Consider the following 24,809-nt stretch of genomic DNA (forward strand, 5'->3'; position numbering starts at 1 on the left):
CTCATAGCTGCTAAAGCTCATACCGCCATCGCCATACCCCACCATACCGAGCAACACGATAACTTCACTTGCAACACCACCAAAGTTTCATCCACCAAGCAAAACGTGCTTACTTAGCCCAGCATGACTCTTTTAACATCAGACGACTCCGTCAATCGGTTCTGCTCCCAATATCTTCAACTTGAGCCAACACTCGACTACCCTCCCGGCCACATTATTCGCGAATCAACGGCCCAGGCTGCACTTTACAAGAAACTATTTTCAGACGAAGGCCCACGTTATGCACCTCCAGCTCGATACCGACTTCGTGTTCTCAAGGAACTTGTTGCGAGAATTGAGTCGAGTATTGAAGACTGGGACCAGCATGTAAGTGCCACTCAACCTGTGACGCTAAAAGATACATCACTTCCATATGGAAACTTCTAACTACCATTCTCAGGAGGTTTCAGAGGATCTCATGACAGCCTTGTCTGAATCTCTGGCAACTCCAATCCCATCCGAGGCGTCCTCGGTCCAACAAAAGTCTTACGTCACATACAACCTCAGTGGACTTGAAAAGTCCACAGATCAGTCGTTGTCTGCTTCTGACATCACACTGCTTGAATCACGCTCGCTGATCTCAGCATCCGGCACCACGGGTCTTCGAACGTGGGAAGCTGCGTTGCACCTTGGTCAATATCTGTGCGCCAACCAACATATCATTGCTGGGAAGAGAATTCTTGAACTCGGCGCAGGCACCGGATACTTAGCCGTTCTCTGTGCCAAGCACCTTGCCGCCACTAGTGTTGTTGCCTCTGATGGGTCTGATGATGTTATCAACAACCTCCCGGAGAGTTTCTTCCTCAACGGTCTACAAGACAGCGAGCTTGTCAGGCCGATGGAGTTGAGATGGGGACACGCGCTGGTGGGAACAGAGGACCAACAGTGGAACAACGGCGAGAGCGTCGACGTTGTCATTGGAGCCGACATTACCTTCGATCAGAGCATCATCCCGGCACTCATCGCGACGCTCGATGAGCTGTTTTCCAAATTTCCCAAAGTGGAAGTCCTTATATCTGCAACGCAACGAAACGAAGTTACCTTTGAAGCGTTCTGCAGCCGTTGCCGCCAACGTGGCATGAGTTTGGATTATGTAGAATACCCCATACCTCCCAGAGCACGGCAAAAGGGCCCCTTTTACAGCGACAGCGTCCCTATTCGGATATGTCGGGTGTCTGCACCCCCGAATACAGGCGTGCTGTGGTGAGATCTTTGCTCGATCCAACCGTGATGCTCGGATCGGGTCACGCCGCGGTCGAGCCACAGCGGGAACGTCAACACCTGCAGCAATGTACAGCTGTTCGAGGCATGTCACTTGCTTCCGGCATCGTGCATATGCAACTTGCGGAATACGAATTAGTCGAGGAAATGCAGTTCTCGAGCACAGAAACATCTAGACCCCTTTGGTGTGTCTTTTGCATGGAAAACTCACAACGTTCAGATGGACGTCGTTCGGAAAGCGTAGGCTAAACCAACGCAGTGACTGCAAACTATAAATCCTCGGCAACCAGCCCGACAGGGAGCTATCAAGCTCAGCAAACAAGTGAACCATGATGCCTAGTAGTATTCATATGCAGGCTGAACCATCCATGGCCTGACATACGCAAAGGTTACTTCAGGATAAGGGATAGCTCACAAGGTTGACAAGGATCAACATGGAATGGGGAAAAAGCAGGGTCCAGGCTGAACTTGGAAACTGATGTGTCTCTAGTAGATGGGAATCCCCCGAAACCCGAGAAGCTCCAGCAGCCGGGAGGGGAATCTGGCGACTCTGAAGTGAATGGCGTCCTGAAGCAGCGAATGGCAAGCTCCGCCAAACGCCGGACGATGAAATGTCGGGGTAGAAAGTCAGCTCATGAAGTAACCTACGGTCATGAGCGCGAACCTGCACCCCAAAGTTTCCGGCCATCATGCCATCCCCAAAAAGAGTCAAATGGGACATCCGCGGACCAGTCAATTGTCAGGCCTATTGCCTGTCAGCTTCATACTTCCCCAGCTTCCCCGCATTTCTTGGGGCCAAGAAGTATGTGGTCTGACGCTTCGGCAGTCTCAAACGCCGGAAAGAGTTCAAGACTTGTTATTCCTCTTTTTTTTTTTTTTTTTTTAACCTTTTTACCCCCTTCCTTTTTTTTGCCTTACCACTTGGGAACTTCCATAAAGTCAATTCGTGAAAAGAAGCTTTGTGCAGTGGGGATGGCTTTTACGTAAGGCTACGTTGGCATTCCTCACGGAGGCGACGCTCCGGTTGACAACGTGTAAAAATGCCATGGCGGAGAGATGGACGTCATATTGTCGGCTTTGGAGTTGTGGCTGAATTGCTCAGAAAGAATGGGAATCATGGCGAAAATGTGCAAGCTTGACCGAAGTGACGTGAGAGGTCGTGTGGCTCGCACGAAGGAGTGGATCCCTGCTCATCGATCAGAGTGGTAGGTGACTGGGCAGCTAGATGATTGGGTGAGTTGGCATCCAGTTTGGAATACAATGCATTGCCAATGCACCGGGAGATTGGTCTGGCCATCTGTAGGAGCTCAGAGCTGGGGGCGTCTTTGCCCTTCTTTGGCAGCTGCAATTGCGTGGCCACGCGGAGATCGGGATCAAGAGAAGGGGGGAAGAGGAAGGCGGGGACAAGCAAGGCCAGGGTCGAGACGTTGGGAAGAGAGCTATGAAGTCATCACGCTCGAGGGGAGACGAGGGTCGAAAAGGCTCAGATCATTAGGCCGGTCTGTCTATCAGACGTTTAGCGCGGGAATAAGCGTGAGCGTGTGCTGTTTGTTGCGGTCTCTATGGCTTGTCAAGAATCCTGGGATCGCCCGTTAATCCCATTTCCCATATACTGGGTTCAAAGGGCTTCTCTGCAAGGTACGACAGGTCGCTTGGGGGTCTCGTGGTTGCGGTTGCGTACACCAGGCGACGCACAAAGCCTGGACTGTTATGGAGTTTCTGATCGCGTCCGATGATTTGACGATGGCCCCCAAGGCCTCCCAATTTTCGGTCAGCTTGCAGCCCAGGCGGCGCCAGCCCGAACCGAGAGTTGAAGTCGTCTTTCTTCCGGACGTATGTCCGTTTGCAAACCCACTTTAGGCGGTGGTGGTGTTGTACTGACATACAAGCACCCACACACACACAAACGGGAGGGAAGGCAAGGAGGGTCTTTTTTGGACTCTTACAGTATGTCAACGCCCGAAGAATACGTAGTGTGTGTGTGTGCACCCTTCTTATCGCTCACCGTTGTCTTCTTGTCTCTCGTGCGGATATACTTCAGGCCGTCTCGAAAATCAGGCTGCACTTGGTATCATAGGCCAAGATGGCTGACCGGAACAGACGCCCCATGGATCTCCCGCAAGACGTATATGGGGTTTTCGCACGAAACAGGATATCCCCTTATCGGACGGCTCTGTCCAGTAATGGCATTGGCCACAGTATGTAGATAGGTCTGCACTCCCCGGAGCCGTGGTGAAGGAGCTTCTATTCCTAGGACATCGGAGGAAAAGCATGAGCGTTAGCGGGCCCGTGAGCCAAACAGTGGCCCCCAGGGTCCCATCATTACCAGGTGAATACCTCATCGAGGCAAAAGCAATGGGGGAATAAACGTGGGATCGCGATACGTGAGACACCGAGCGCTGATGAGCCACATGGCCCTTCAAAGGCACATACGTCACTTGTGTTTGAATTCATCTTGATTGGAAGTACAAAATGTCACCAGCCTCATTCTAGTCAAGCCCCGAGACATTGTTCAATCTTGAGCAACCTAAATCATCAACACCAAGCCGCTCCACCCAACAAAAGTCCGACCATAACAACATTGCCAGCAATCTTATATTGTCGCACTGTTATGTATCATTGCGATATAAGCTGGATCACCCCCGAACATCCGGAAATTCAGCATAAACCTGAACACGGACAACAACAACAACAACAACAACAACAACAACAACAATACCAACATCATCCACACCATCATAGCAGTCAACTGTCACGAGAACAGGCACCTAATCTTGCAGACACGAAGACGCACAGCCATCCGCCCCAGCGACGTCACTACGATCACCGTAGCTTTGTGAACCTCCTCGCCTCTGATCCCCGTGGACAGGTTCTGACAGCAGGCCGGTTCCCATTCGCCAGAGACTTTTTGGATTCGCATCGTCACCAGTACGGCGAGAGCGACAACAAACACACACACACTAGCCGCCATAGTACGACTTCGCCTTCAGGGGCAATCTCGCCTTATCATCGAACTTTGTTATCGCCGCCATCAACCACATCGTCGGTATCACGTTCTTCTTGAGGCTGCACTAACAGCGCCACGCCGACGCGACCCTGCGCATTACCATCCCGTAACCTATTTGGGTAGTAGACCCGTATCAGGGACCCAGCTTGATCAAAGGAGACCCAAAGGAAAACAACAAAAAAAACCACAACGACACAGCCCAGTAATCCCGGAGTGCGCCAAAGATAGCGCAGTCATATCCGTGGCCTACATACTACGAAGCAAGCAGCAGAACACGGTCTAGCCTTCAACGTGGACCAACTGAACTTCTCCTTGGGCACCAGGGCTTGCATATTCCAGGCGTTAGTTGCATGTTGCCCTCTTTTTTTCCAGGTTGGATAGCGCAACATTGAACCGGTTTATTGCACCACCGGCAGCGAACCGCATCCACACTTCTGCCAACTCGTTATTGTACTCACTGGCTGGGCCCCCTTATTGGAGAGTACCAGCGTCTACAGTCCACACACGCATTGAAGAAAAAAAAAAAAGGGCAGCACGCGCTTGTCAGAGTACCTTCGTATTCCCACCCTCCTCCCATCGTGGGCTGGACCGGGTCTATTAATTGGACCAGGGGCAGTGGAGAGTACCTCCCTCCACACACCATTTCCCAGACATTCCCATACCCATCTCCCATCCCGTCTTACGCTATCGGCCGCCATTATTAGGTAGTTGGGCTCCCGTCAATACCACCACTACGACGGACAGACACAAGAGACACTCACACACACACACACACACACACACAAACATACCCTACCTACACACAGGCCCAGGTCCTAGCTTCCCTAAGTCTAGGTCTCCCTCCTCCATTCCCAAAAAGTCTCTCGTCTGCTGTCACGGACAACGGAACACTATTATATCAAAGACTAGCTTTGAGCTTTGACTCTTGAACGACAAACCTGAACCGCTCCATCCAAAGTATCAGTGGCCACCGAAAAGGCATCCAGACCACAATATTCGGCTGTCGGCTGGTGTTATCCCTATTCCACTCTTGGGGCTTGCGCATCTTGCTCAACTCCTGACTACCAGCGTTCCTAGTTTGGGTACCTAACCCTGTCTGTTTTTCACCCCCTTCGCAACGCGGATACGCCGCACGTTGTATTTATTAGCAGTGGGACGCACAACAAACCGGAGCTGGCCGTCGACCATACACACAATCACGTTGGAATCTTCAAACATCCCAGTCGTTGTGTGTGGTTTTTTTGTGTGTTAAACGCCCTGTGGCTTTCAGCTTTTATTCCGAGGCGCCACTCTGAACGGGCATTCTCCCACGAGGGAGTCCACGCATTGATTATTCGGTAGGCACGGTAATCAACGTGTCTTGTCTCTCATCTCGCACCAGTTCTGTTAAGTTTCTGGTTCCCTGTCATCGCGCAATACCCTATCTCTTGACACTCTCCGCTTATTCCCTTCCGGGTGGTATTGGTATTCCACAAAGCTACGGTCTAATTAAAAGAAAAATAACCACACACACACACGCACACATTGACTACCGGGGAAGCTACTTGGCTCGCCGCTCAGTTGAGGAACCCAGTACAAAGTGGGGAGAGGAGGATCTTCACTCACCTACAAGAAACACAAAAAAAGAGCACACCATATCTTGCATCGGACGTGCACACCGCAAACTGCAAAGAGGCACACGCATACGTTACCTACATATTACCTGATCGTTTCCCCAGAAGGGCCTCAATCTCTGACCAAACATCTGCTTTACTCCTGCCACGCCTTGATCAGTTGTTGCATCCCTTCTCCTCTTTTTGCATATATTGCCGACAGCTGAGGGGAACAATCGCTGCAAGACCCCCGCAACCCAAGTCGAACCAGGCCCCAACGCCCGCCCCAGTCTGCATCTCGCTCTCTTGCACGCCAACGGGGGTGTTCGTTTGAAAGGAGACAAAGGAGGTTGGCTCCACCCGTGATCTACACCATCGACAGGGCGGGAGAGCTAAGGTACTTGGTATTAGTACTCGGCACACGCTGCTCCTCGAACTATCGGTCCAAACAAGACCACGAGTCAAACCGCCCTTCATCTTCAAGCCATTCGCCATCGAGTTTCTTTCTACTCGTTATCAGACGCCAGACGCCTCTTCGTCTAGCTGCACAAAAAAAAAAAACATACCATCCATTCACACAACAACCAAGGCAAACCAGTATATATATCTACCCAGCTGAGAACCACTACGGTGTCGATTAACACCACCATTGACGACATCGACTCGCTACCCACACTCGTCATAACTCAAGCATATCTCGCCAGGGTACACATATATATCACACTTTAGCGACGAAGCTCCGAACATCGTCCTCGTCTACCACATTTTCCAAACCACACAAATCAATCAGCCCACACAACTCGCATCTTCTCAAACACAGACTTTCTAGCTTTTTAATCACACTGATTTCCGATGGGCTCGTCAATGGCCCAGAGACATATTACCTGCAAATTACAACTATCACAACCTACAAAATCATCAACAATGGCGGCGCCGTCTACGCTTTCTCTCTCCTCCCAGGACCAGACCTCTAATTTTGCCCTTCAACGATATCTTGCCTTGCACTCCCAGCACGAGGAGCTGCGACAGCACCTGGACCAGATCCGGCCCATGACCACCTGCAGCACATCTCTCACCTCGTCACCGTCGGTTTCACCCACCCGCAGCACCTGCTCGCCGTTCGGACAGTACCCCAGCGCGCGAAGACACCACAGCCGGCGCTCGTCGCTCAGCGGACCCAAGACACGGCGAAGCAGCTCGCTGGCCCCTATCGCCGATGAGACGACCATCTGGGCCGTTGCGGAGGAGGAGCAGCGCCTGTTCGACGTCAATGAGGGCATGAAGCGGGCCCTGATGGAGCTCCTCAACTGCGAACAGGTGCGGAGCGATAGCTCGTTCCGCATGTGGGTTCAGTGCCGCTTGATGGACACAGAAAAGGAGCTTCGCTCCGAGCGACGACGCAAGAGCGCCCCTTGATTTGGAGCTCCCCCCTCTAATCTCTTGATCGACAGAGCGACTTCAACGCGGCGTAACAAAGGAACATTCGATTTTCCGGCAATTGGCTTAAGAAGGGAAAGGGAAACTTTCACCTTATCAAATGGCGTTTTGGAGGGTTTCAACCAAGTCTGCCGAGAAAGGTATGACAACTGGTATGGATTGCATGGCAATGCACCACGGGAAAGCAAAAGTTGGGTGCAGACTGGCGAAAATCACATTGATTTTCATCGTTTTTTTTTTTTATTAGCGTTCGCGCGAGGGATACCTGGTTATCTTTATTTTTTTATTTGTTCTTCACTGGCGAGGACTGGATCGGCACAGCTCGACAGTTTACCTTCTGCCTCTTCTTTTCAGAATGTTTTTTGCGTGTTTCTTTGGCGGTTGTAGGATACCACAGACATAGAGCTTGTAATGACCGAAACGACACCAAATTACCTACTTTACCAAACTATTCTTTTTCTATCTGGAAAATCACCGCAAAAGTGAAAGCCTTGTTCCCTCATTCTTGTCCATCCGCAAACGCGTGGACGTGGTTCGAGCATGATGGAACATGACGGGACATGACGGGAGATCTTCGTGATGCATGCGGGTTGAACTTGACTTGACCTTACTTTCTGCAGCTTCTCGGAGTACCTACCAGTGGACTCTGTACCTGTACCATTTACCCGGCGACAATCGGTGGGCAGAAGATAAGCCAAAATTAGGTATAGGTGGGAGGGGGAAATTAGTTAGTGCCACCAGCCGAAAAAAGCAAATAAAATAACCTTGGAAAAATAATTAGAGAAATCTCCCAATCGGTCAAGCTCCAACGCCCCAAATTCAAATTATTGGAGCCCGTTGTGGGTCCCTTCAAGTACCCAGCCTCTCATTTTGATTTGCCGATCACTCCCCGGGAGAAGAGTCTGTGCATGTGGCTGTGCAAGGCTTGACAAATGTGGCGGCGCTGCTACTACGTAAGGTACTATGTAAGGTGATGAGGCGCAAATTATGTGGTAACACAATGGCTTTCTGCGTTGCCTCGTGAATCTGATTCCTCGTGTTTGCTTCCCACCTGGACTTTGACTGCAAACATCGTCTAACCCGACCACACGACCTATCACCCCACCGACGCCGCCTGCGTTTTGCTTACGTAGCTGTCATTGCCTCCCAAATCCGAGCGAACACGAAGGTTTTCGAGGCGCAGACTCTCGTATTCCTGACAAACCGCAACCGTCGAACCAGCTGGGTCTGGTCTAAGGATCAGTCAGCGGCGCAAAAGCAAAAAAAAAAAGGAAAAAAAAAAAAAGCTTTGAGGTTCTGGAAAGCTCCGTCGGCGACCACGACGCAATTCACGACATACGGCAATAACGGCATCAGCATCCACAGCAACGCTCGTTCAGCTGTCCGAGCTACTGCGGGACACCAACCGCCGCCGCAGCCATGTCGGTCCTTTTGGAGACCAGCTCCGGTGACATTGTCATTGACCTGCTGGTCGACTACGCCCCCAAGCTTTGCGAAAAGTAAGTCGATAGCTAGCCCCTCCCCTCGTTGCGCCGCTACCAAGCTCATGCTCAGCTAACCACGAAGTGCGACAGTTTCCTGAAGCTCTGCAAAGTCAAGTACTACAACTTTTCGCCCGTTCACTCCGTCCAAAAGAATTTCTCCTTCCAGACCGGCGACCCGCTCGGCCCGCTATCCAAAGAATCTGATGGCGGCACTTCCATATGGGGCCTGCTCTCGGGCGACAACAAGAAGAAGATGTTCCCGGCGTTTTTCCACCCGAAGCTCAAGCACGTCGAGCGTGGCACCGTGAGCATGGCTACGGCGCCCCTCGAGTCGGACCCGGATACCCGTGTGGCGGCATCACAGTTCATTGTCACCCTGGGTGAGGACACGGACTACTTGGATGGCAAGGCTGCCATCTTTGGCAAGGTTGTCGAGGGCTTTGATGTACTGGAAAAGATCAATGAGGCCATCGTCGACGACAAGGGGCACCCGCTTCTCGATATTCGTATCAAGCACACCATCATCCTCGACGACCCATACCCCGACCCTCCCGAGCTGCGAGAGCCCAGCGGATCGCCCCCTCCAAGCAAAGCGCAGCTTGAGACCGTTCGCATTGCGGACGAGGCCGCCCTGCACGAGGATGACGACCTGGACGAGGAGGCCGTTGAGAAGCGGCGGAGGGAGAGGGAGGCGCGGGCTCAGGCTCTCACTCTGGAAATGATGGGTGATTTGCCGTTTGCCGAGGTCGCCCCTCCCGAAAACGTCCTGTTCGTTTGCAAGCTCAACCCGGTCACCACGGATGCCGACTTGGAGCTCATCTTTGGCCGTTTCGGCAAGATTCTGAGCTGCGAGGTCATCCGTGACGCCAAGACCGGCGACAGTCTTCAATACGCCTTCATCGAGTATGCAGACAAGGCCTCGTGCGAGGCTGCGTACTTCAAGATGCAGGATGTCTTGATTGACGACCGCCGCATCCACGTGGACTTTTCACAGAGTGTGAGCAAGCTGAGTCAGGTGTGGAGAGACGACACAAACAAGAAGCGCAAGAAGCACGCATCTAGAGGCGGATGGGGAGGCGTCGACGAGCTCGAGAAGCGCAGGCAGTACCGCGACGAGGACGACCGAAAAGGCGACAGGTACGATCTCGTGTACGGAGAGGAGGAAATGAAGGGCCGGGCCGAGCGCGACAGCCACCGTCGGCCTGAACCAAAGGGAGACGAAGAGCAGGACAGAGATCGGCCCAGGCAAGACAGGGAAAGGAGACGAAGCCGAAGCCCCGGGCGGCCCAGAGACAGAGACAGAGACAGGGACAGAGACAGGGATAGGGACAGGAGGGGAGATAGGCCTCATCACCGATCCGACGATCGGGACGCCGGACGACGGTATGATCACCACGACCGGCGACGTAATGACCGGGACTCGGGTCGTAGAGACCGCAGAGATTATGATAACCGGAATCGAGGCAGGGATTATGACGGGGGAAGAGGAAGATAGAGCAAGTTCCCTTTTTTGATTCGTCCACGTCAACAGGAGAGCAGAGAAGAATACCCCCAGTCACCGTTGTCCAGGGTTGTAAGCCAGCACGGTCGACGACAGATCAGACGTAGACACCTTAAAGAAAAAGAAGTGTAAAATTACCAAGAGTTAAAAAAAAAAAAAAAAAAAACCAGACACGAGCCATATGAGTGAGGAGAGAGTACTTTGCAAAGTGACGCCAACGATCGTTGCCACTGCCGCCTGCGTAAGGCTCATGTTTCATGAAATCTCGTTGACCTGCCGCGATGCGGGCCCCTCCCTCCGGGAAGCTGCACAAAAGCATCTCAATGCATATCCTGTTGGCCAGGCGTCGTCGGAATATGGGGGTAAGAAAAAAAGGATGGGGGTTCGGAGGGGGGGAGGGGTCAGTTGAGGGGAGAGAGAAGAGAGAATCTATCGCCGCCTGCAGGGCCCTAATGGAGTGTTTTCTCCTGTCTCACATTCTCTTGCTTGGGTGAGGGCCAGAAATGGGGTGGGTACCTGGCTCAAAGCAGAAGAAGATTGGAATGTCTCGGTATTTCGCCGTTGCAAACATTCTTCTTCTTCTTCTTCTGCTGCTGCTGCTGCTGCTGCTGGTTCTTCTTCCTCTCCTCCTCGCCTTAAACCCCCCCGGGGTGGCAGAATGAAGCAAGGGCATTTTCAACTGCCATCGGTCTGCAAGTAAGCGGCTCGGACCCAACCGCGGAAAGGTGAGGATCGTGTCATGTGTATGTGTATGTGTATATGTATGTGTGTTTGTGTGTGTGCGTGTGTATATGTGTGTATATGTGTATATTTGTCTCTCTCTCTCTCTCTGTGTGTGTGTGTGCACGCCAGAAGGTTGGTCCGGTCTGGCGGACGGGGAGGCTACATTAGTACGATGCCGTTTGATGAGAGGTGTCATCTGTCAGTTGTCACATCTTCAAAAGGTTGCCCATTTCTTTTGTTGCGCCCTGTGTTGTTTATGTGAGCGACGGTATTTTCTTGCTTGGCGACGGGTAGCGTAGAATACATACCGGTAGAACCCCCTGCGACCGCCTTGGAATGCGTGTAACAACGGCTTCTTCGACCTGTCAGGTCTTGGGCTCCCGCTCGCAGTTCTCTCAAAGTTTCATCTGGCCACATGGGGGATGGTCTGGGGTTCAGTTTCCTGTCTGCATGTGCTTGTCTCGACAGGCGAGGAATCAATATCCAGAGTAGTAGTAGTTGGGTCTCATCACTTACACCCGGGGAGCACTTAATGCCTTACATCGTAAGGAGGGGGGCGATATCTGATGTTTGATATACTTTGATATTGCGGTTTGCCAGGTATTAGGCCTCGCATAACCCTGATATCCTGTAGGACCGGTTACTAAAGTTGTACAGGGTGTTGAAAGTGACAGCATGTCGAGTCCCTCTGCAGAATTAAAATATAATCTCTTTTTTTTTTCTTCCTGTCTTTCTCTTTTGCCCCCTGGTTGCAGTTATCGTCGAGCCTGTGTAACTAAAGGTCTCTCACTGAGAGACATGATGGCAAGATATTCATCCGCTGTGTCACTCCTCGGGCTTCAGTCGTCGGGTAGTGATGAGGTCCAGACAAGCAGAGGCAGATCGATTCCTTTCAAGTCTAGACTTTCAGCCGGCGAGGCTAGGGGCTACCGGCTCCGTTGGGCAGTATTTGAAGGCCAAACGCCAGGGTACACACGCTCCAAAGGGCATACATCCTGGACCTGACGCTCTTCATCGCCCAACGGGTAGTGGAGGTAGTCGGATCGGCTCGTGCTCTGCGCCTCTCTTGATGCCAGGCCCTGTGGCTTTTTTTTTTCTTTTCTTTTCTTTCTGACTGTTGCCTCTGTGGTTCTGTATGAGGTCCTTCATCCATCTGCCACAAGCGTGGCAGTTCTCATTAGAGATTGTCAGATGACACTGTGTCCCCTGGATCTGGGCCAATCGCTTAATGGGCTTGTGTATGGTTGCAACGGATAGCTGCAGGAAGAGGCGCCGGCCGGCTCTGGCTACGATTGACACGGGGAAAGGTGTATGCAGCGCCCCGAGCGATGGCTGGCTAGGAATTTTCCGTTGACAGTCCCGGTTATGATGCCATGTGGGCAGCTGCCAGCTACCTTTCCCCGTCATGAAAGCCAGGCACGCACGACGCAAGAAATGTCCGGCATGGAAGGATGGCAAGGGCGGCGGCGGTGGTGATGGTGGTGGCGGCTATGGTAATGGTTAGGGGTTAAGGGAGATGGATATGCAACCTGCAACAGCCTGATCGTCAGCCAGGACGGTTCTCGTCTCTCGCCGGGCCTATATTCAGGCATGATATCAAGTTCTGGACGCTGTACGACGCCGCAAGCAGGCTGCTCAGACGACTCTCGATACGAACTTCCCTCCTGGACCCTTAAGCGAGGCATATCGTGGTTTTTGTCTTAGGATTACGGCGTAGGATTTATCAAAGGCTGTAGGTTTACCCGTAAAACCTATTGATTCAAGATGTCAATGGCACGACGAGGGCATCATGTCTCATACACTTCGTGCTGCTGCTTAGGTCTGATATGAAAAGTTTCATATTTGGTGATGAGACGGGGGAGAATCTACAGACCTGGACAACGCACCCAATCTTACGGACGTTATGGCCCCCGGATGACCGACATTACCCGTCGGCTTCGAGCATGGGCATGATATTCATCCCTGGTTTTCTCCTGGTTCCTGGAGAAAATGGAAGTGGTATGCGTACTCTTCCCACGCCGCCAACGAACATAGTAAACCCACTTTAGCTCATGCATGTTATCTACCCCTGATTCGAAATACGCCAGAGGAATCCGGGCGACGTAGCATTGCATCTGGGCTTGCCTTTCGTCATCATCGTTGTCGTTCCCCTCTTGCCGCAATGCTGACCGCTCTGAGGATGGTGTCCTTCCGGACGCAGACGGCGGACGCATTGTGAGGAGGAGAAAAAAGCTTGCAAGCCTACCTTGTCCTGTCAACGTTGACGGATGTACGTGGGCCTCGCCGCGCTCCGGACCAAGCTACACATCACAACGGCAGCGCAGGCGGGCGGGAGGGAGCCAGCCACATACACACGCCCACGCACACCCACACATATACACCACCTCTCTTCTTTATTCGTGCCTTCAGCCGCGCCGCCCCGCTTCCCGTTTGCTGCTATTTCTGTCCGTTGCTCAACTCCGTGTGTCGTGCGTCGAGAATGTTGTCCGCGCCGCTCCCCCCCTTGTTCATCAGGAACCCTCCCGCGCCGGGGCTCGGGGGACTGCAACGTTTGTGGAGGTCAACCATGCACCCACGCTGCCAAGATCTGGATAGTTGGAGGAGTGCGGGCAGTCCCGGGCTCTTTGGTTGCAGAACCGGCATTCAAGTTGGAGACATACGAGACATTGAAAGGAGGGAGAGATGGTGGAGGCTGCACGACGGCATAAACCCACGTCTTTGCCATGCCTGCTCCAAAATGACAATGGTGCAACGGAAATGACTTTGTTTGGCGGCTTCATTTGCTCATTTCTGCCAACTGGCGGCCTCTCGTGGCCCTTTTTGCTTCTTGAAAATTGGTTGTCCTCGTGGCGGCCCTATTTCATGCGGCCCGATCGCTTAATAGCAAACATTGCGTGTTTTATGACTAAAACGGAATATGAATGCTGTCTCTCTTCACAGTTGCTTAATCTTTCTGCTTCGCAGCCTGCTTCGCGGGTTGTGAAGCTGTTTGTTTGGAGGATTTCTCTTGCGGAAGTGGCCGGCATATACCTGAATAATGCATTCTCCGGTCTGGCTTCATGCGAGTTGACGACAACTCTTCCTTCAAGCTCGCAGATCGACTTCCTTTCTTTTTTTCCTTTCCTCCTCCAGCACTGACTGGGACACACTCACACATGTACATATGTCACCATGTTTGGCGAACGGAACAGCAGCAAAAAGGAAAGGATCTGCACATCACTCAACCCAAACAGCAAATCGAAAATTTCTTCTTCTTCTCCTTCTTCTTCAGCAATGGGCGGTGTCACTTGAAATCGGGCAAACTATGCTGGCACCTTTTGATGCTCCATGCTTTTTCTTTTCCATGTCTCTTGTTGACTTACTGGGGGGAGCTGTCCGGTTCGACCTCGCACTCCGCTCGGCTCTTCCTGTCCACAATGCAAGCAAAGAACTCTGCTGCTTCGCAGGGTGACACAGAAGACGGCGATACCCACCACAAGCATGCTTCATTGACGATGGCTTGCGTCACGTAACCCTCTTCCAGTGCAGTCGTTACGTTTCTTGCGTCTCTGTATGTTGGGGCAACCTTTGGTTCAGAGGGTGCTTGAGAACATTGCCAATGGGAACGTAATGTCACTTTCTCTTCCCCCTCCCCCATCACTTAGATCCCGTATGTATGGGAGAGACATGCTCGATGGTACATCGTGAGAGGGTCGGGCAATCGTAGCTTGCCCCAGTGGGACCGAGATGTTCCGTTCTGCCCAACATCATCGAGTGGGGGGCTGTTTGCAGTCGAGCCCTCTTCCCTAGTGTTGTCTGGAGAGAGTGACACCTCTTCCCATTTTAGCAATATGCTGTTTCTCAAAACAGACATCGAACCTGTGTTCCCTTTTTCATTCCTTCATAACAATTGTTGAGTCAATAACCACAAGTGGTTGAGGAGGGAAGAACCCAGCTAGCCAATCAGGCTGACTTCATCATACATGTACGCTTATCGTGGTGAGCGCCCGTCAACCCAATACATTTCCAGCCTCATCGTTGGACGACTTGTACCAACCGTCGACACGCCGTTTGACTTGTTACTGTGCCTAATTCGGCAGTTCTTCAGCCATGACCAGCGACGGCGGTCGTGTGTCTGTGTGTGTGATTGTGTGGGGGGAAAGGGCAATCAAATATCACCTTGTCTTGCTCTAATCAATCTAGTTTATGTCTCGCCTCAGCCGAAAGCCGGGGGATTGCTACGATGGTGGCGATAACAACATCTTCTCTTCATCTGTCTCTAAAACCAGACCACGAATATCGAGAAGCGCCAAGTCCAAGTACGCGCTGAGAAGTGACAGAGTCTCGAGCAAGGTCTTAGCCACCTCTACCAATCCTTCTGCCCCAAAAGTTCACACATATACCATGTAGCCGCAACGCAAGATTTCCCCGGGCCCAGATTGGTCTAGGCCACCCAGAACTCTCATCCAAGATATGGTACAGATCGCATGCTGCTGGCCCTATAGATCTTACCCCTGACCCTTGGTCAGCCTGCCGTCTCATCCCCCCACCCCTTCTTGTCTCCTCCGTTTGTAATGCCTCCTTCGACAAGCAGGGGAGGGGCAATGTATATCGATGTGAGGTCTACAAGGGCGAGGGGTAGCAAGAAAGAGGCTCCTTGGCTGATCCCCCCTCCACTCACGGCCATGCTTGTTTGGCGTTGCCAGAAGCCGCACCTGGGATTGGGACCCTTCGATCCCCCTTTCGCTGCACGTTGCCGGCCGGTGCCACCCCAACATGCATCTCGCTTTCGCTGCCAAAATTCTACACCACATCGGTTACTTCCTTGTCCCCCTCTTTTCCACCAGCCCGCCTCCACCGCTGTTGCTGCTGTAGCTGCATGGCCTTGAACCCGCCCAATGACACCTGTCGTGCTATTGTTGCTCCTAAAATCCATGGGGGACACTCAGAGGGGAGCGAGGGGTGGCTTTGGATGAGGGGGCGCGCGATCAACGACGAGCCAAGGAGGGAGTGTATGTTTGAGCGAGTGATTTACAGCAATTTCAAGGCCCGTGTCTATCTTGGTCATTCCTCCAGCAGAGCGGGCATATCAATGTAGGCAAAATTGTAATGGAGGAGCGGGGGGAGGGAGAGAACAAACATGGCACGCACACACTGCAATATCAGCAAGGCCGAATCGAATTCAGAAGAGTCCGTGGCCCCAGCGGAGATAGTATAACATCGCCGGCAGCAGCTGCTTCGTCGTCTTCTGGTATTCTCCCTTTCTCTTATTTATCTCATCTAACACCTTTACATCGTCCTTCCATCCTGCATGTGAAACATAAAAGAGTCTTTGCTTCCTAGTTTCTGAGGGAACCACCACCGATCCTCTTTCTTTAAAACATCAACGTTTGACAAGGAGGAGTCATAAGATCTCTAATCCCAATCTTCCCCCATTACTCAAAATCCGAGTTGAGTCCCAGTCAAAAAATAGCGATTTACACCCCATATTGCTGAAACGAGACGCTGTCACAACATCTCGGGGTTGTCTATCGCCGTTGACACCAACTTGAGGGAGGGCAAAGCACCGCCTCATTCTCGCTTCTTGTAACAGCCTCCTTCTGGGCAGTTCCTCCTTCGCCTCTACAGACCAACATCATCCAAGGCAAGCCGTACCGACAATGGCCAGTTCGAGTTGCTACCCTGAAGGACGACGATATAGCCGCCTCGAGCCACCTTACGTCTACTCGGACCGTCAGCAACGATACTCCAACACTTCTGAAGTACGGACATCGAACATGACTGAACGGGAGACCGACACCGATACTCCGCCCCGCAAGCGCATTGCCGTTGCTGTAAGTCTTGTTCATTTTCAATCTATGTCTTTTTTGAACGTCTAGTCTTCAAAGTCTGTTTTCCCCTAAGTGTAATGTATTTGTGAGAGCTCCCTTGCCCCAAACACAAACCTACTTGAGTATGGCTTGGCTGAAGGGACCGGAAATGGAGCTTCCATGTATCACCGGGAAAAAGCAAAGACCTGACAGATCTACAGTGCGGTCGGTGCCGTAAGCGCAAGATTCGTTGCAGCGGAGACGCTGGCAACGGATTGCCATGCCAGAACTGCAAGGCTGCGGGCGCAGACAACTGCATGTTCCTACGTGTAAGTCATTCGACAAGACCTAATAGAATCATACCTTACATCCTCAACAGGTCGCCTCTCAAGAAGCACCTTGGGTCCAACCTACAGACCAGGCATTCTCATACGAGCTCAAGGCAGCAAGGGCATACCAAGCCCACCACGCCCTAGGTTCTCCCCTGACTACCTCTCCCACACACTACGCATCCGATATCCAAGACGGCCTTCAACGTAATGCACATGGAGGTTACTCGGCGGCTTCAGCAGGTTATCCCTCGTATGGTACGGCAAAGTATTACCCAACCATGCCCAGCTGGACCTCGCCAGCCACCTACCCTGGTGACGATGGCACCGGCGTCGACTACAGCGCCATGGGGTACCCATACTCTTACCATAGCCAGGATCCGGCATACCTCTACCGCATGACAGCTGCGGCCAAGGCTGCCCCTAATGCGGACTTGTATGTCAATACAGACGGAACGGGATACGGCTACGGTAGCGGCGGTGCAGCTCTAGTTCACCGCCCCGCATCCGCGACAGTCTCGCCAGCCGAGATGACCAACTTCTCTCTCTCCAACGTTGCTGCTTCCTTGCCTCACTCGGGCGGCGACCGTCTACTTCCCCATCCATCTCGCCTGTCGGGCACAAATAATGTCCTCGCTTACCGCACAGATGCGTCTTCGACAGCCCCTTACACGACGTCGAACTCGGCAACATCTTCCCTCAGCACGCCCTCGAACACTTCCCCTTCGAGTGTCGAATCAGAAGTGCCAACGAGCTACGAGAACGCCTCAGTCCCAGCTTATCCTCCCCCTTCTCACACTCTCCCCTCCATGACCCATATGCATCACCGTCTCTCTGGCGCAGGCGACATGAGCGGTTACCCGCCTTCAACAAGCAGCAGCGGCGACTCCATCTTCAGCGCCTCAGAGGCGAGCCTTCGCACGCAAGGGTCCGCATCAGACCTGAGCTACAAGTACACTGACGCCTCATCGACTTCATCTACTGGAAGCGGTCGTCGTGGGAGCGGCGAGACTTCGAGCTCTGGAGGTTCTTTGTCCAATGGTCAGACTTATACCGTCACCACACCCTCGTCAGCCATGTATGCGGCCTCAATGGCAAGCCACGGGCGACATCGTCATGTAGGGGCCTACGCGCTCCTCTCGGACGAAGTAGAGCAGCAGCAGCAACACGCACACCACCACTCTTCAGGACGGAGGCCTGCGGGTAGCTTGGCTGCCTCCTAAATCACACTTCAGCCGGAGCTGTAGGACTTGGAGTGTGACTCCTTTCCGCTTCCACATCGCCATCTGTATATCACGTTCTGCATCATTGGCTTTTGTCCTTTTCTTTCCGCCTTATCTGTTTTTAGCAATCATTAATATTGTCGACCAAAAGAGCTTCCTCCAGGCGTCTTATCTGACCCTCCAACGTCGAGAACACGGGGCTGAGAGGCAAGTGGCGTTGTTTCAAAAGATGCACTCGAGTACGTGTGCGACATGAATATACCATCACCCCCAACGCCAGAACTGTGCCAGTCACTCATCCTTAATACAAGCCTTTTAAGCTTGACCATTTCCGGATCAGGCATCACTGGATATAACGCGTTCCTGTAATTCATTTACTGGAAACATAACGTTTTTCCGGGTGACGACAGCTCGACGGCTTGCAGAGTGGCTTCCCGTACATGCCGGACGTCGAGGCGTTGGCAGATAGGACTTTTTGGGTTGGCCTTTTGTGTGGTTACTTGCCAGCCCGACCCAACACTCCGGAATGGGATGCAAGGGGTTTTGGGGGGGTTTCCTTGAGTTGGAATGAGTGTTGGGCGTTGGGAGGTAGACAAGCCAACGACCATGACTTGCATCTCCGTACCCCCGGGCGGCCTCATGCAGCTACCCGACCCGGACACCCGCCTCAGAGCGTCACCCTCGTCCGTCCAGTCCCGTCCCGTTCCCGCCCTCCATCCCGTTCCAGCTTGTGGGGCCCGGAGACAACAAGAAATCTGCCGGGAGTCCTTCCTTTCGTGTTGCCCAAAAGTGCCCCCCTCCCCTCCCTCCAAGTTCCGATGTGGCTTGGGGGGGGGGGGGGGGGGGGGACCCAGGTACGGACTTTCGTACTCTCTTTGTCTTTTCTCAAACACCCCTGCCGTTTCTTCGCATATCGGTTACTTTCACCATCTTTGGGGGAAAAAAAAAGTAGGATATTGGCCGCCTTGCCAATCACGCCGTCTGTGGTTCAGATCTTTTCGCCGCCCAGGATTAGGCTGGCGCTGAAAGGGTGACTGACGTCTGGAGTAAGATAACAAAAAAATTGGTCCGAGATATCATTGGGTAGGATCCGAAAAAAAGTTATTTTTTTGCTCTCCCCCTGCAAGCATATTGTTTGTCGGTCTTTTGATTCATCGACTTACGCGCCTGGATCTTCTTCCTTCTCTTCACAACCCAAGCCTGATTTTTTTTTCTTTCTTTCGCTTTACCTTTGTGGTCACGCCCTAGTTCTGTGAGAGTCTGCATGTTTGCTCTTGATTCCTTTTTCTATTGTCGGTTTGGAGAGGCGGTGTCGGGTTTGGGTGATATCTTTGGGTTTTGGCTTATTAGAGCGTTATTACCCCCCCAACGAATTTGGTATTAGGGACGGCAAACGGGGACTGGATATGGTGGGTGATACACAAAATATTCGGCATGACTTATGCGGGCATCATCAATCGAGATTTCCTTCTTCTTCACGGGAATGGGGAATGGGGATAGGGTTGATGGAAGGGATCGGAAATTGGGATTATCTCTGGTGTTGCTGGATTCCCTCTTCGTCTTTTTGTCATTGTACCATGGCGTTGGGTACGACAGATTGTCTTGACAAGTTTAGTTTCCCTCCCCCCGCGAAGAGGGGTAGGGGTTAGCGTCTCTTTATCACACACACACAACGCAAAGTTGTTTCACCTACGGGTAACTTCTTGCTCTTCACAAAAGTGATGCTGCTCTTTGTTCGTGATTTCTGAGGTTATGAGCCAGTTGAGGCCTTGATATGGCCGGAGGTTTCAGTTGTGATTCGACGAAGGAGTGGGATACGTCTTCATGACGCGTTTGACTAGAAAACATCACATGAATAACTGCATCGGTTGAAATAACGCTGATTATAGAGGGGAATTGAATTGTATTGCCGTCTCTCATATCGCTATTGTGTTATTTTTTGGCGCTCGCCAAACCTGCTATAAAACTGGGTATGAATTATTTCCACTTCTCGCCGTGCTGAATGTATGTGTTAGCTGCCCTCCCTTGCTTTATAACTTTCCCTCCGCCTTGTCATCGATCTCACAAAATGCCCTGAACGTGACGAACTCGTCTTCGGGACCGCCCTCGGACTGCAGCACCAGTTCTGCCGTCGACCCCACAAAGAAGACATGGCCCTCGCCAATCTTCTCCACGGTGGGCCCCACCGCGATGGTGCCTTTGCCTGACGTGCAAATGACGATGCTAGGTCCTTCGAGCGGCTCGAAGGTGGCCTTGGCGCCGTCACCCTTGAGCAGCGAGCGCACAACGCTGAACTCCTCGATGGGCGGGTCGTAGAGGATGACGGCCGAGCCGGAGCTGTAGGCGGCACGGTTGAGAGTGGCGTAGGGATACTCGGAGGGCGACATCTTTTGCTCGTCGATGGGGGCGTAATTGTAGGTGAGCATGTCGACGAGGGTAGGCACGTCCTTGAACTTGGGGGTGAAGCCAGCGCGGACGACGTTGTCAGAAGCGGCCATACACTCAATGATGTCTCCGGAAAGGTAGGCGTGGATATCGTCGGCGCGAAGGAACATGGCCTCTCCAGGCTCCATCTTGACGTAGTTGAGGAAGAAGAGTACGAAGAGACCAATGTCTGCGCCGAAGGCAGCGTGGTTACGGACCGTCAGCTCCGAAAGGGTCTCCCCATCGCTAGGACCGGCGCCGCCGCCCGCAAAGTTGCTGCCTTCTGATTTGGCAAGGGAGACAAGACGCTCCGTTTCCTTTTCAATCTCCTCGGTCGTGGCAGATAGAAGGGAGGCGAAGACGTGCTGCAAAGCTGTTTTGTTTCGCTCCCTGGTCTCGGGAGACTCGCTATCCTCCTCGCCCTTAATAGTGTTGATGAATTCGTCGGCCTTGTCCTCCTTCACGAGGCTCTTGAGCGGTGGGATGGTGGAGAGCAAATGGGATATCTCAGCAAGGGGTCGGAAGCCACACAGGCCCTCGAATGGGGTGATGGCGATAGCCATCTCTGGCTTGTGGTTGTCATCGGGGTAGTTCTTGGGGTCGCGGGCGTGCAGCTTCTCGGCGAGTTTTTTATTTGGGTGGGCCTGGATAGAAAGGGCTTTGTTGATGGACAGCACCTTGAAGAGAAAAGGGAGCTTCGAGCCGTATTTAGAAGAGACGGGGGCGGAGAGAAGTTGTTGGTTGTCTTGGACGAGATCGAGAAGGGTACGACCGGACTGGACGTCTTTCGAGGGGTTAGAAGGGTGAGTACCCATCCAAAGCTGGAGGCGTTAGTGAATTGAAGATTGAAAGCAAAAGTATGCTATCATACCTCCGCATAGGGCTTGTCAGACTGAATGCTAAAGCCCTCAGCTGGTGTCGTGGCCGCAAAGCGAGCAGCAGCTGATTCCTCTCCCTTCTTTCCCCATTCGTACGAGTTGACTCCGCATTGGAGCTTGAATAAGGGGACTTGCAAGACCATTTTAGAGACAGAGCTATGCAAAGCTCAGGAATAGACAAAAATGACAAAGGACTGAAGCTATCAGAAAAAGACGCGACGGTGATGTCGTAGTAATAAGGTTGGGATTGCTTCTATTCACCCCACCATCGATTTGACGTCAGGGAGGTACGGAGGGACCCCGCCGTGCCCGCAAAGGTCTGGACACACCACAAGCCCCTCCAAGGGAGGATACCCAAGCACGGGCCCCGGGGGAGTGGTCGGGCCGCTATGCGCTCAGTGAGTGGCCAAGCTGTGATTGGATCAGGATCTCACTAATGGCAGCCGCCGGGTCCACTTCGGAAAGATACGTAGTTTGGCAACAGGACCAATAGCAATGGCCAATGAGGTTGGAGCTGGTGCGGTGTCCCGATACCGCGATACCGCCCGCTTTCTGCCATTTGCATCACCTCCATCCACCTTTGCGCGCGTCTGCAATGGTTCCTTAGAACCAGGCTGCGCCAAAAGCTTAATTATTTTACTATTTGGAGCTCAATATGGGCTGAGGTCTTGATGTGCATTATTTTTCTTGTATAGCATCTTGTTACGATTAGATACCCCACTCCATTCCTAGGAAGGCTGTTCCTGCCTGATTGTTGACGCGACCCGATCTGTTCCGCAGGCGCAACTCCTAGCTGCCAGTTGCGCTTTCCTTGTAAGTTTGCGACAGGCGGATCTTCTCCCCCAAGCTATAGATATGTCGACCTCTTCAACCAACTTTGGAATCTTCACCTCACCTTTTATTCGACCTGATATTTATACCCAGACAGTCAGCAACGACATCACAACTGACGTTACTATGCCACAGAAACGGAAGTTCAAAGGCTCTCGAAAGCCTCCGTCGAATCCGAAGGAGAAGGAGCCCTCTACCAAAGACATCGAAATTCCCTACCGTGACGCCAAAGCCTCGCCGTGTGAAGCTGTTTTCGAGAAGTCTGTCTAGGAGAAGAACGTCTCGAGGAAGACTCAGCCCACCCCTACATCCTCGCTCCAAGTCAAGATGTCTCAGCGGAATCGAAGCGGACGCGGTTCGAACCGGAACAATGGCAGTGGTCATGGCGAGGAGGTCCAGCTTTGGGAGTCAGCAAAGGAGAAGTTTCACGAGATCGTTACGGGCGTCAACCAGGAGAATGATAACCTCGCCGAGCTCATCAAGATGGACAAAAAGGCGGCCATCGCAAGCAAAGATGGCGGCAACCCTTCAGGCGGCGATTTGAGCAAGATGGAACAGTACTGTCGATCCGGCGTTAAGCTCTCGGAGAACAACTCGAACAACATCAAGAACCTGATCGAACAGCTAAAAATTCTGAAGGCCGTGCAGCAGGCTAAGGAAGCTGCAGAGGCACCTGCTACGACAACTACATCATCACGCACTGGTAGCTCGACACGGAACAGGGACGCCGCCGCGGCAGCGGCACTCTACGATTTTGATGGCGCAGGTGACTCGCCCGTACCGAGCCCCATTGGCGGAAGCTCGCGCAAGTTCGGCGACCGAGGAAGCAATCGCGACAGTATGCCACCCAAGGCAGATAGTGTTGAGCCGCAAGGGTCAACGGGCAGCAACACAGCGGGGTCCTCCTCGGGCGCATTAGGAACAGGCGGCTCTGTGGCCCGGAGCAAAATATCGTTTTCCAAAGGAGACAAGGTCGCGTTCAAGCGAAAAAAAGATGAACCGCAACAGGGGGAGGCGCCGTACGACTGGATACTAGGTGAAGTGGTGGGTATCATCGGCGAAGGCAAGAGCAGACGGTACAAGTGCTTGGACGTGGAGCCGGAAGACAATGTCAAGCCGAAGGAATATAAGACGTTCGCATCGGGTATGATACCAATTCCGCCGGAAAATCAAACGCACAATCTCGCCAAACTGGAAGCGGGCAAGATGGTGCTCGGGCTATACCCGCAGACGACGGCGTTCTACGCGGCGGACGTGGTGGGGACGGAGGCCGATGGGAAGACGGTCAACCTGAAGTTCCACGGGGAGAACGACTCATCGACGACGCATCAGGTGGAGCGTCGCTACGTGCTAGAGTACCGACCATGAATCGGGCATATTCGCCGGCGGGGAGCGAGATGGGCGTGGGGGGATATTGGACCCAAGCGGGAAACAAGACATTATGGATTTTATTTAGCGAGAGCCGTAAGCGGGCGCTCGTTTGCGAGCAGTATGGCGCGAATTGGGTTTTGGCCGAGATCAAACGGCCCGGGGATGTCTTATGCGAGTGATGGCTCATTAAACAAACAATGGGGGCTCATGACGCGGCGGATCCGGACGGAGTTTAAACGATTACATAGTACGGATACTAGGTGTGTTAAGGCAGGGTTGACAGCAGGCTACGCGTATATGCGGTGTGTGAATGTGCCAGTGTGGTATGAATGAATGGCATGTGCTTGACAGTTGTACTGTGTGGCTACTAGGTATGTCATACCTATATCCCTGTAGCCGTACCCGGACCCGTACCCGTACCTTTTTACTCGTACTGGTCAGGCGGCTGAATATTTCCTCTCCTCACTTGACCTTTTTGGCGGTTGTAATGTCATGTTAGTATGCAGGGTGGCGGTTTGTCTGCAGAGCCAAGTGACTCTGCAATCAAAAAGACGTGTCAGTCGCAACTGTCAAATTACGCCCCCTGAGTCCAACATGGCGGCACGTGCATTTGGCGAATGCCGCGCTGGTTTGTTTGTACCTGCATTTCGTTCGCTAAATGTGCCCATTGGCTGGCAATCAGGGCGAGTAGAAAGGAGACAGGGCATAAACAAGTGTTTCCAGTGGGTGGTGAGAGAGGGCCCAATACTCCGTGTGCGCTAGAAGAGAAGAGGGAGCCTGGAGATAGAGAGCAGCCAGGGGACGTGCAGAAGGCGCTAGTCCAGGAGCGGAAATAAAAGCAGGGACCCCTTGTTTGTCCAGAACCCACCGAAGACAAGGGACCTAGGGCCGTTGATTGGTAGGGTGCAATTTACTAGGGGGGCGACCGTTTGGATTTGGGCATATCGCACCTTACCACTC

General features: G+C 52.7%; 8 protein-coding genes across 8 annotated transcripts; 7 read left to right on the forward strand and 1 right to left on the reverse strand.

Annotated features, from left to right (window-relative positions):
• Nucleotides 1-123: 123 nt before the first annotated feature.
• CTRU02_200794 (uncharacterized protein) lies at nucleotides 124-1,246 on the forward strand (the record flags this gene model as incomplete). The annotated part of the gene is made up of 2 exons (XM_036718808.1): nucleotides 124-366; nucleotides 440-1,246. The coding sequence occupies 2 exons, from the start codon at nucleotides 124-126 to the stop codon at nucleotides 1,244-1,246; spliced, it is 1,050 nt and encodes a 349-aa protein (XP_036589808.1).
• A 2,625-nt stretch (nucleotides 1,247-3,871) lies between these two features.
• CTRU02_200795 (uncharacterized protein) lies at nucleotides 3,872-4,324 on the forward strand (the record flags this gene model as incomplete). The annotated part of the gene is made up of 2 exons (XM_070203744.1): nucleotides 3,872-4,106; nucleotides 4,143-4,324. The coding sequence occupies 2 exons, from the start codon at nucleotides 3,872-3,874 to the stop codon at nucleotides 4,322-4,324; spliced, it is 417 nt and encodes a 138-aa protein (XP_070062326.1).
• A 2,387-nt stretch (nucleotides 4,325-6,711) lies between these two features.
• Nucleotides 6,712-7,275, forward strand: CTRU02_200796 (uncharacterized protein; the record flags this gene model as incomplete). Its single annotated transcript, XM_036718810.1, has 1 exon — nucleotides 6,712-7,275. The coding sequence occupies one exon, from the start codon at nucleotides 6,712-6,714 to the stop codon at nucleotides 7,273-7,275; it is 564 nt and encodes a 187-aa protein (XP_036589810.1).
• A 1,440-nt stretch (nucleotides 7,276-8,715) lies between these two features.
• On the forward strand, nucleotides 8,716-10,275 carry CTRU02_200797 (RNA recognition domain-containing protein; the record flags this gene model as incomplete). The annotated part of the gene is made up of 2 exons (XM_036718811.1): nucleotides 8,716-8,795; nucleotides 8,871-10,275. 2 exons carry the CDS (start codon nucleotides 8,716-8,718, stop codon nucleotides 10,273-10,275), a joined length of 1,485 nt encoding a protein of 494 aa, XP_036589811.1.
• Nucleotides 10,276-16,643: 6,368 nt separating this feature from the next.
• On the forward strand, nucleotides 16,644-18,345 carry CTRU02_200798 (transcriptional regulatory protein C2H10.01; the record flags this gene model as incomplete). Its single annotated transcript, XM_036718812.1, has 3 exons — nucleotides 16,644-16,817; nucleotides 17,015-17,122; nucleotides 17,173-18,345. The coding sequence occupies 3 exons, from the start codon at nucleotides 16,644-16,646 to the stop codon at nucleotides 18,343-18,345; spliced, it is 1,455 nt and encodes a 484-aa protein (XP_036589812.1).
• A 2,030-nt stretch (nucleotides 18,346-20,375) lies between these two features.
• CTRU02_200799 (Mannose-6-phosphate isomerase 1) lies at nucleotides 20,376-21,790 on the reverse strand (the record flags this gene model as incomplete). Its single annotated transcript, XM_036718813.1, has 2 exons — nucleotides 20,376-21,590; nucleotides 21,641-21,790. The coding sequence occupies 2 exons, from the start codon at nucleotides 21,788-21,790 to the stop codon at nucleotides 20,376-20,378; spliced, it is 1,365 nt and encodes a 454-aa protein (XP_036589813.1).
• Nucleotides 21,791-22,502: 712 nt separating this feature from the next.
• On the forward strand, nucleotides 22,503-22,748 carry CTRU02_200800 (uncharacterized protein; the record flags this gene model as incomplete). The annotated part of the gene is made up of 1 exon (XM_070203745.1): nucleotides 22,503-22,748. One exon carries the CDS (start codon nucleotides 22,503-22,505, stop codon nucleotides 22,746-22,748), a length of 246 nt encoding a protein of 81 aa, XP_070062327.1.
• Nucleotides 22,749-22,805: 57 nt separating this feature from the next.
• CTRU02_200801 (saga complex subunit sgf29) lies at nucleotides 22,806-23,846 on the forward strand (the record flags this gene model as incomplete). The annotated part of the gene is made up of 1 exon (XM_036718814.1): nucleotides 22,806-23,846. The coding sequence occupies one exon, from the start codon at nucleotides 22,806-22,808 to the stop codon at nucleotides 23,844-23,846; it is 1,041 nt and encodes a 346-aa protein (XP_036589814.1).
• Between the last annotated feature and the right edge of the window lie 963 nt (nucleotides 23,847-24,809).

Source organism: Colletotrichum truncatum, assembly GCF_014235925.2.
Source record: "Colletotrichum truncatum strain CMES1059 chromosome Unknown Contig_0001, whole genome shotgun sequence".
In the NCBI taxonomy this organism is placed as follows: Eukaryota; Fungi; Ascomycota; class Sordariomycetes; order Glomerellales; family Glomerellaceae; genus Colletotrichum; species Colletotrichum truncatum.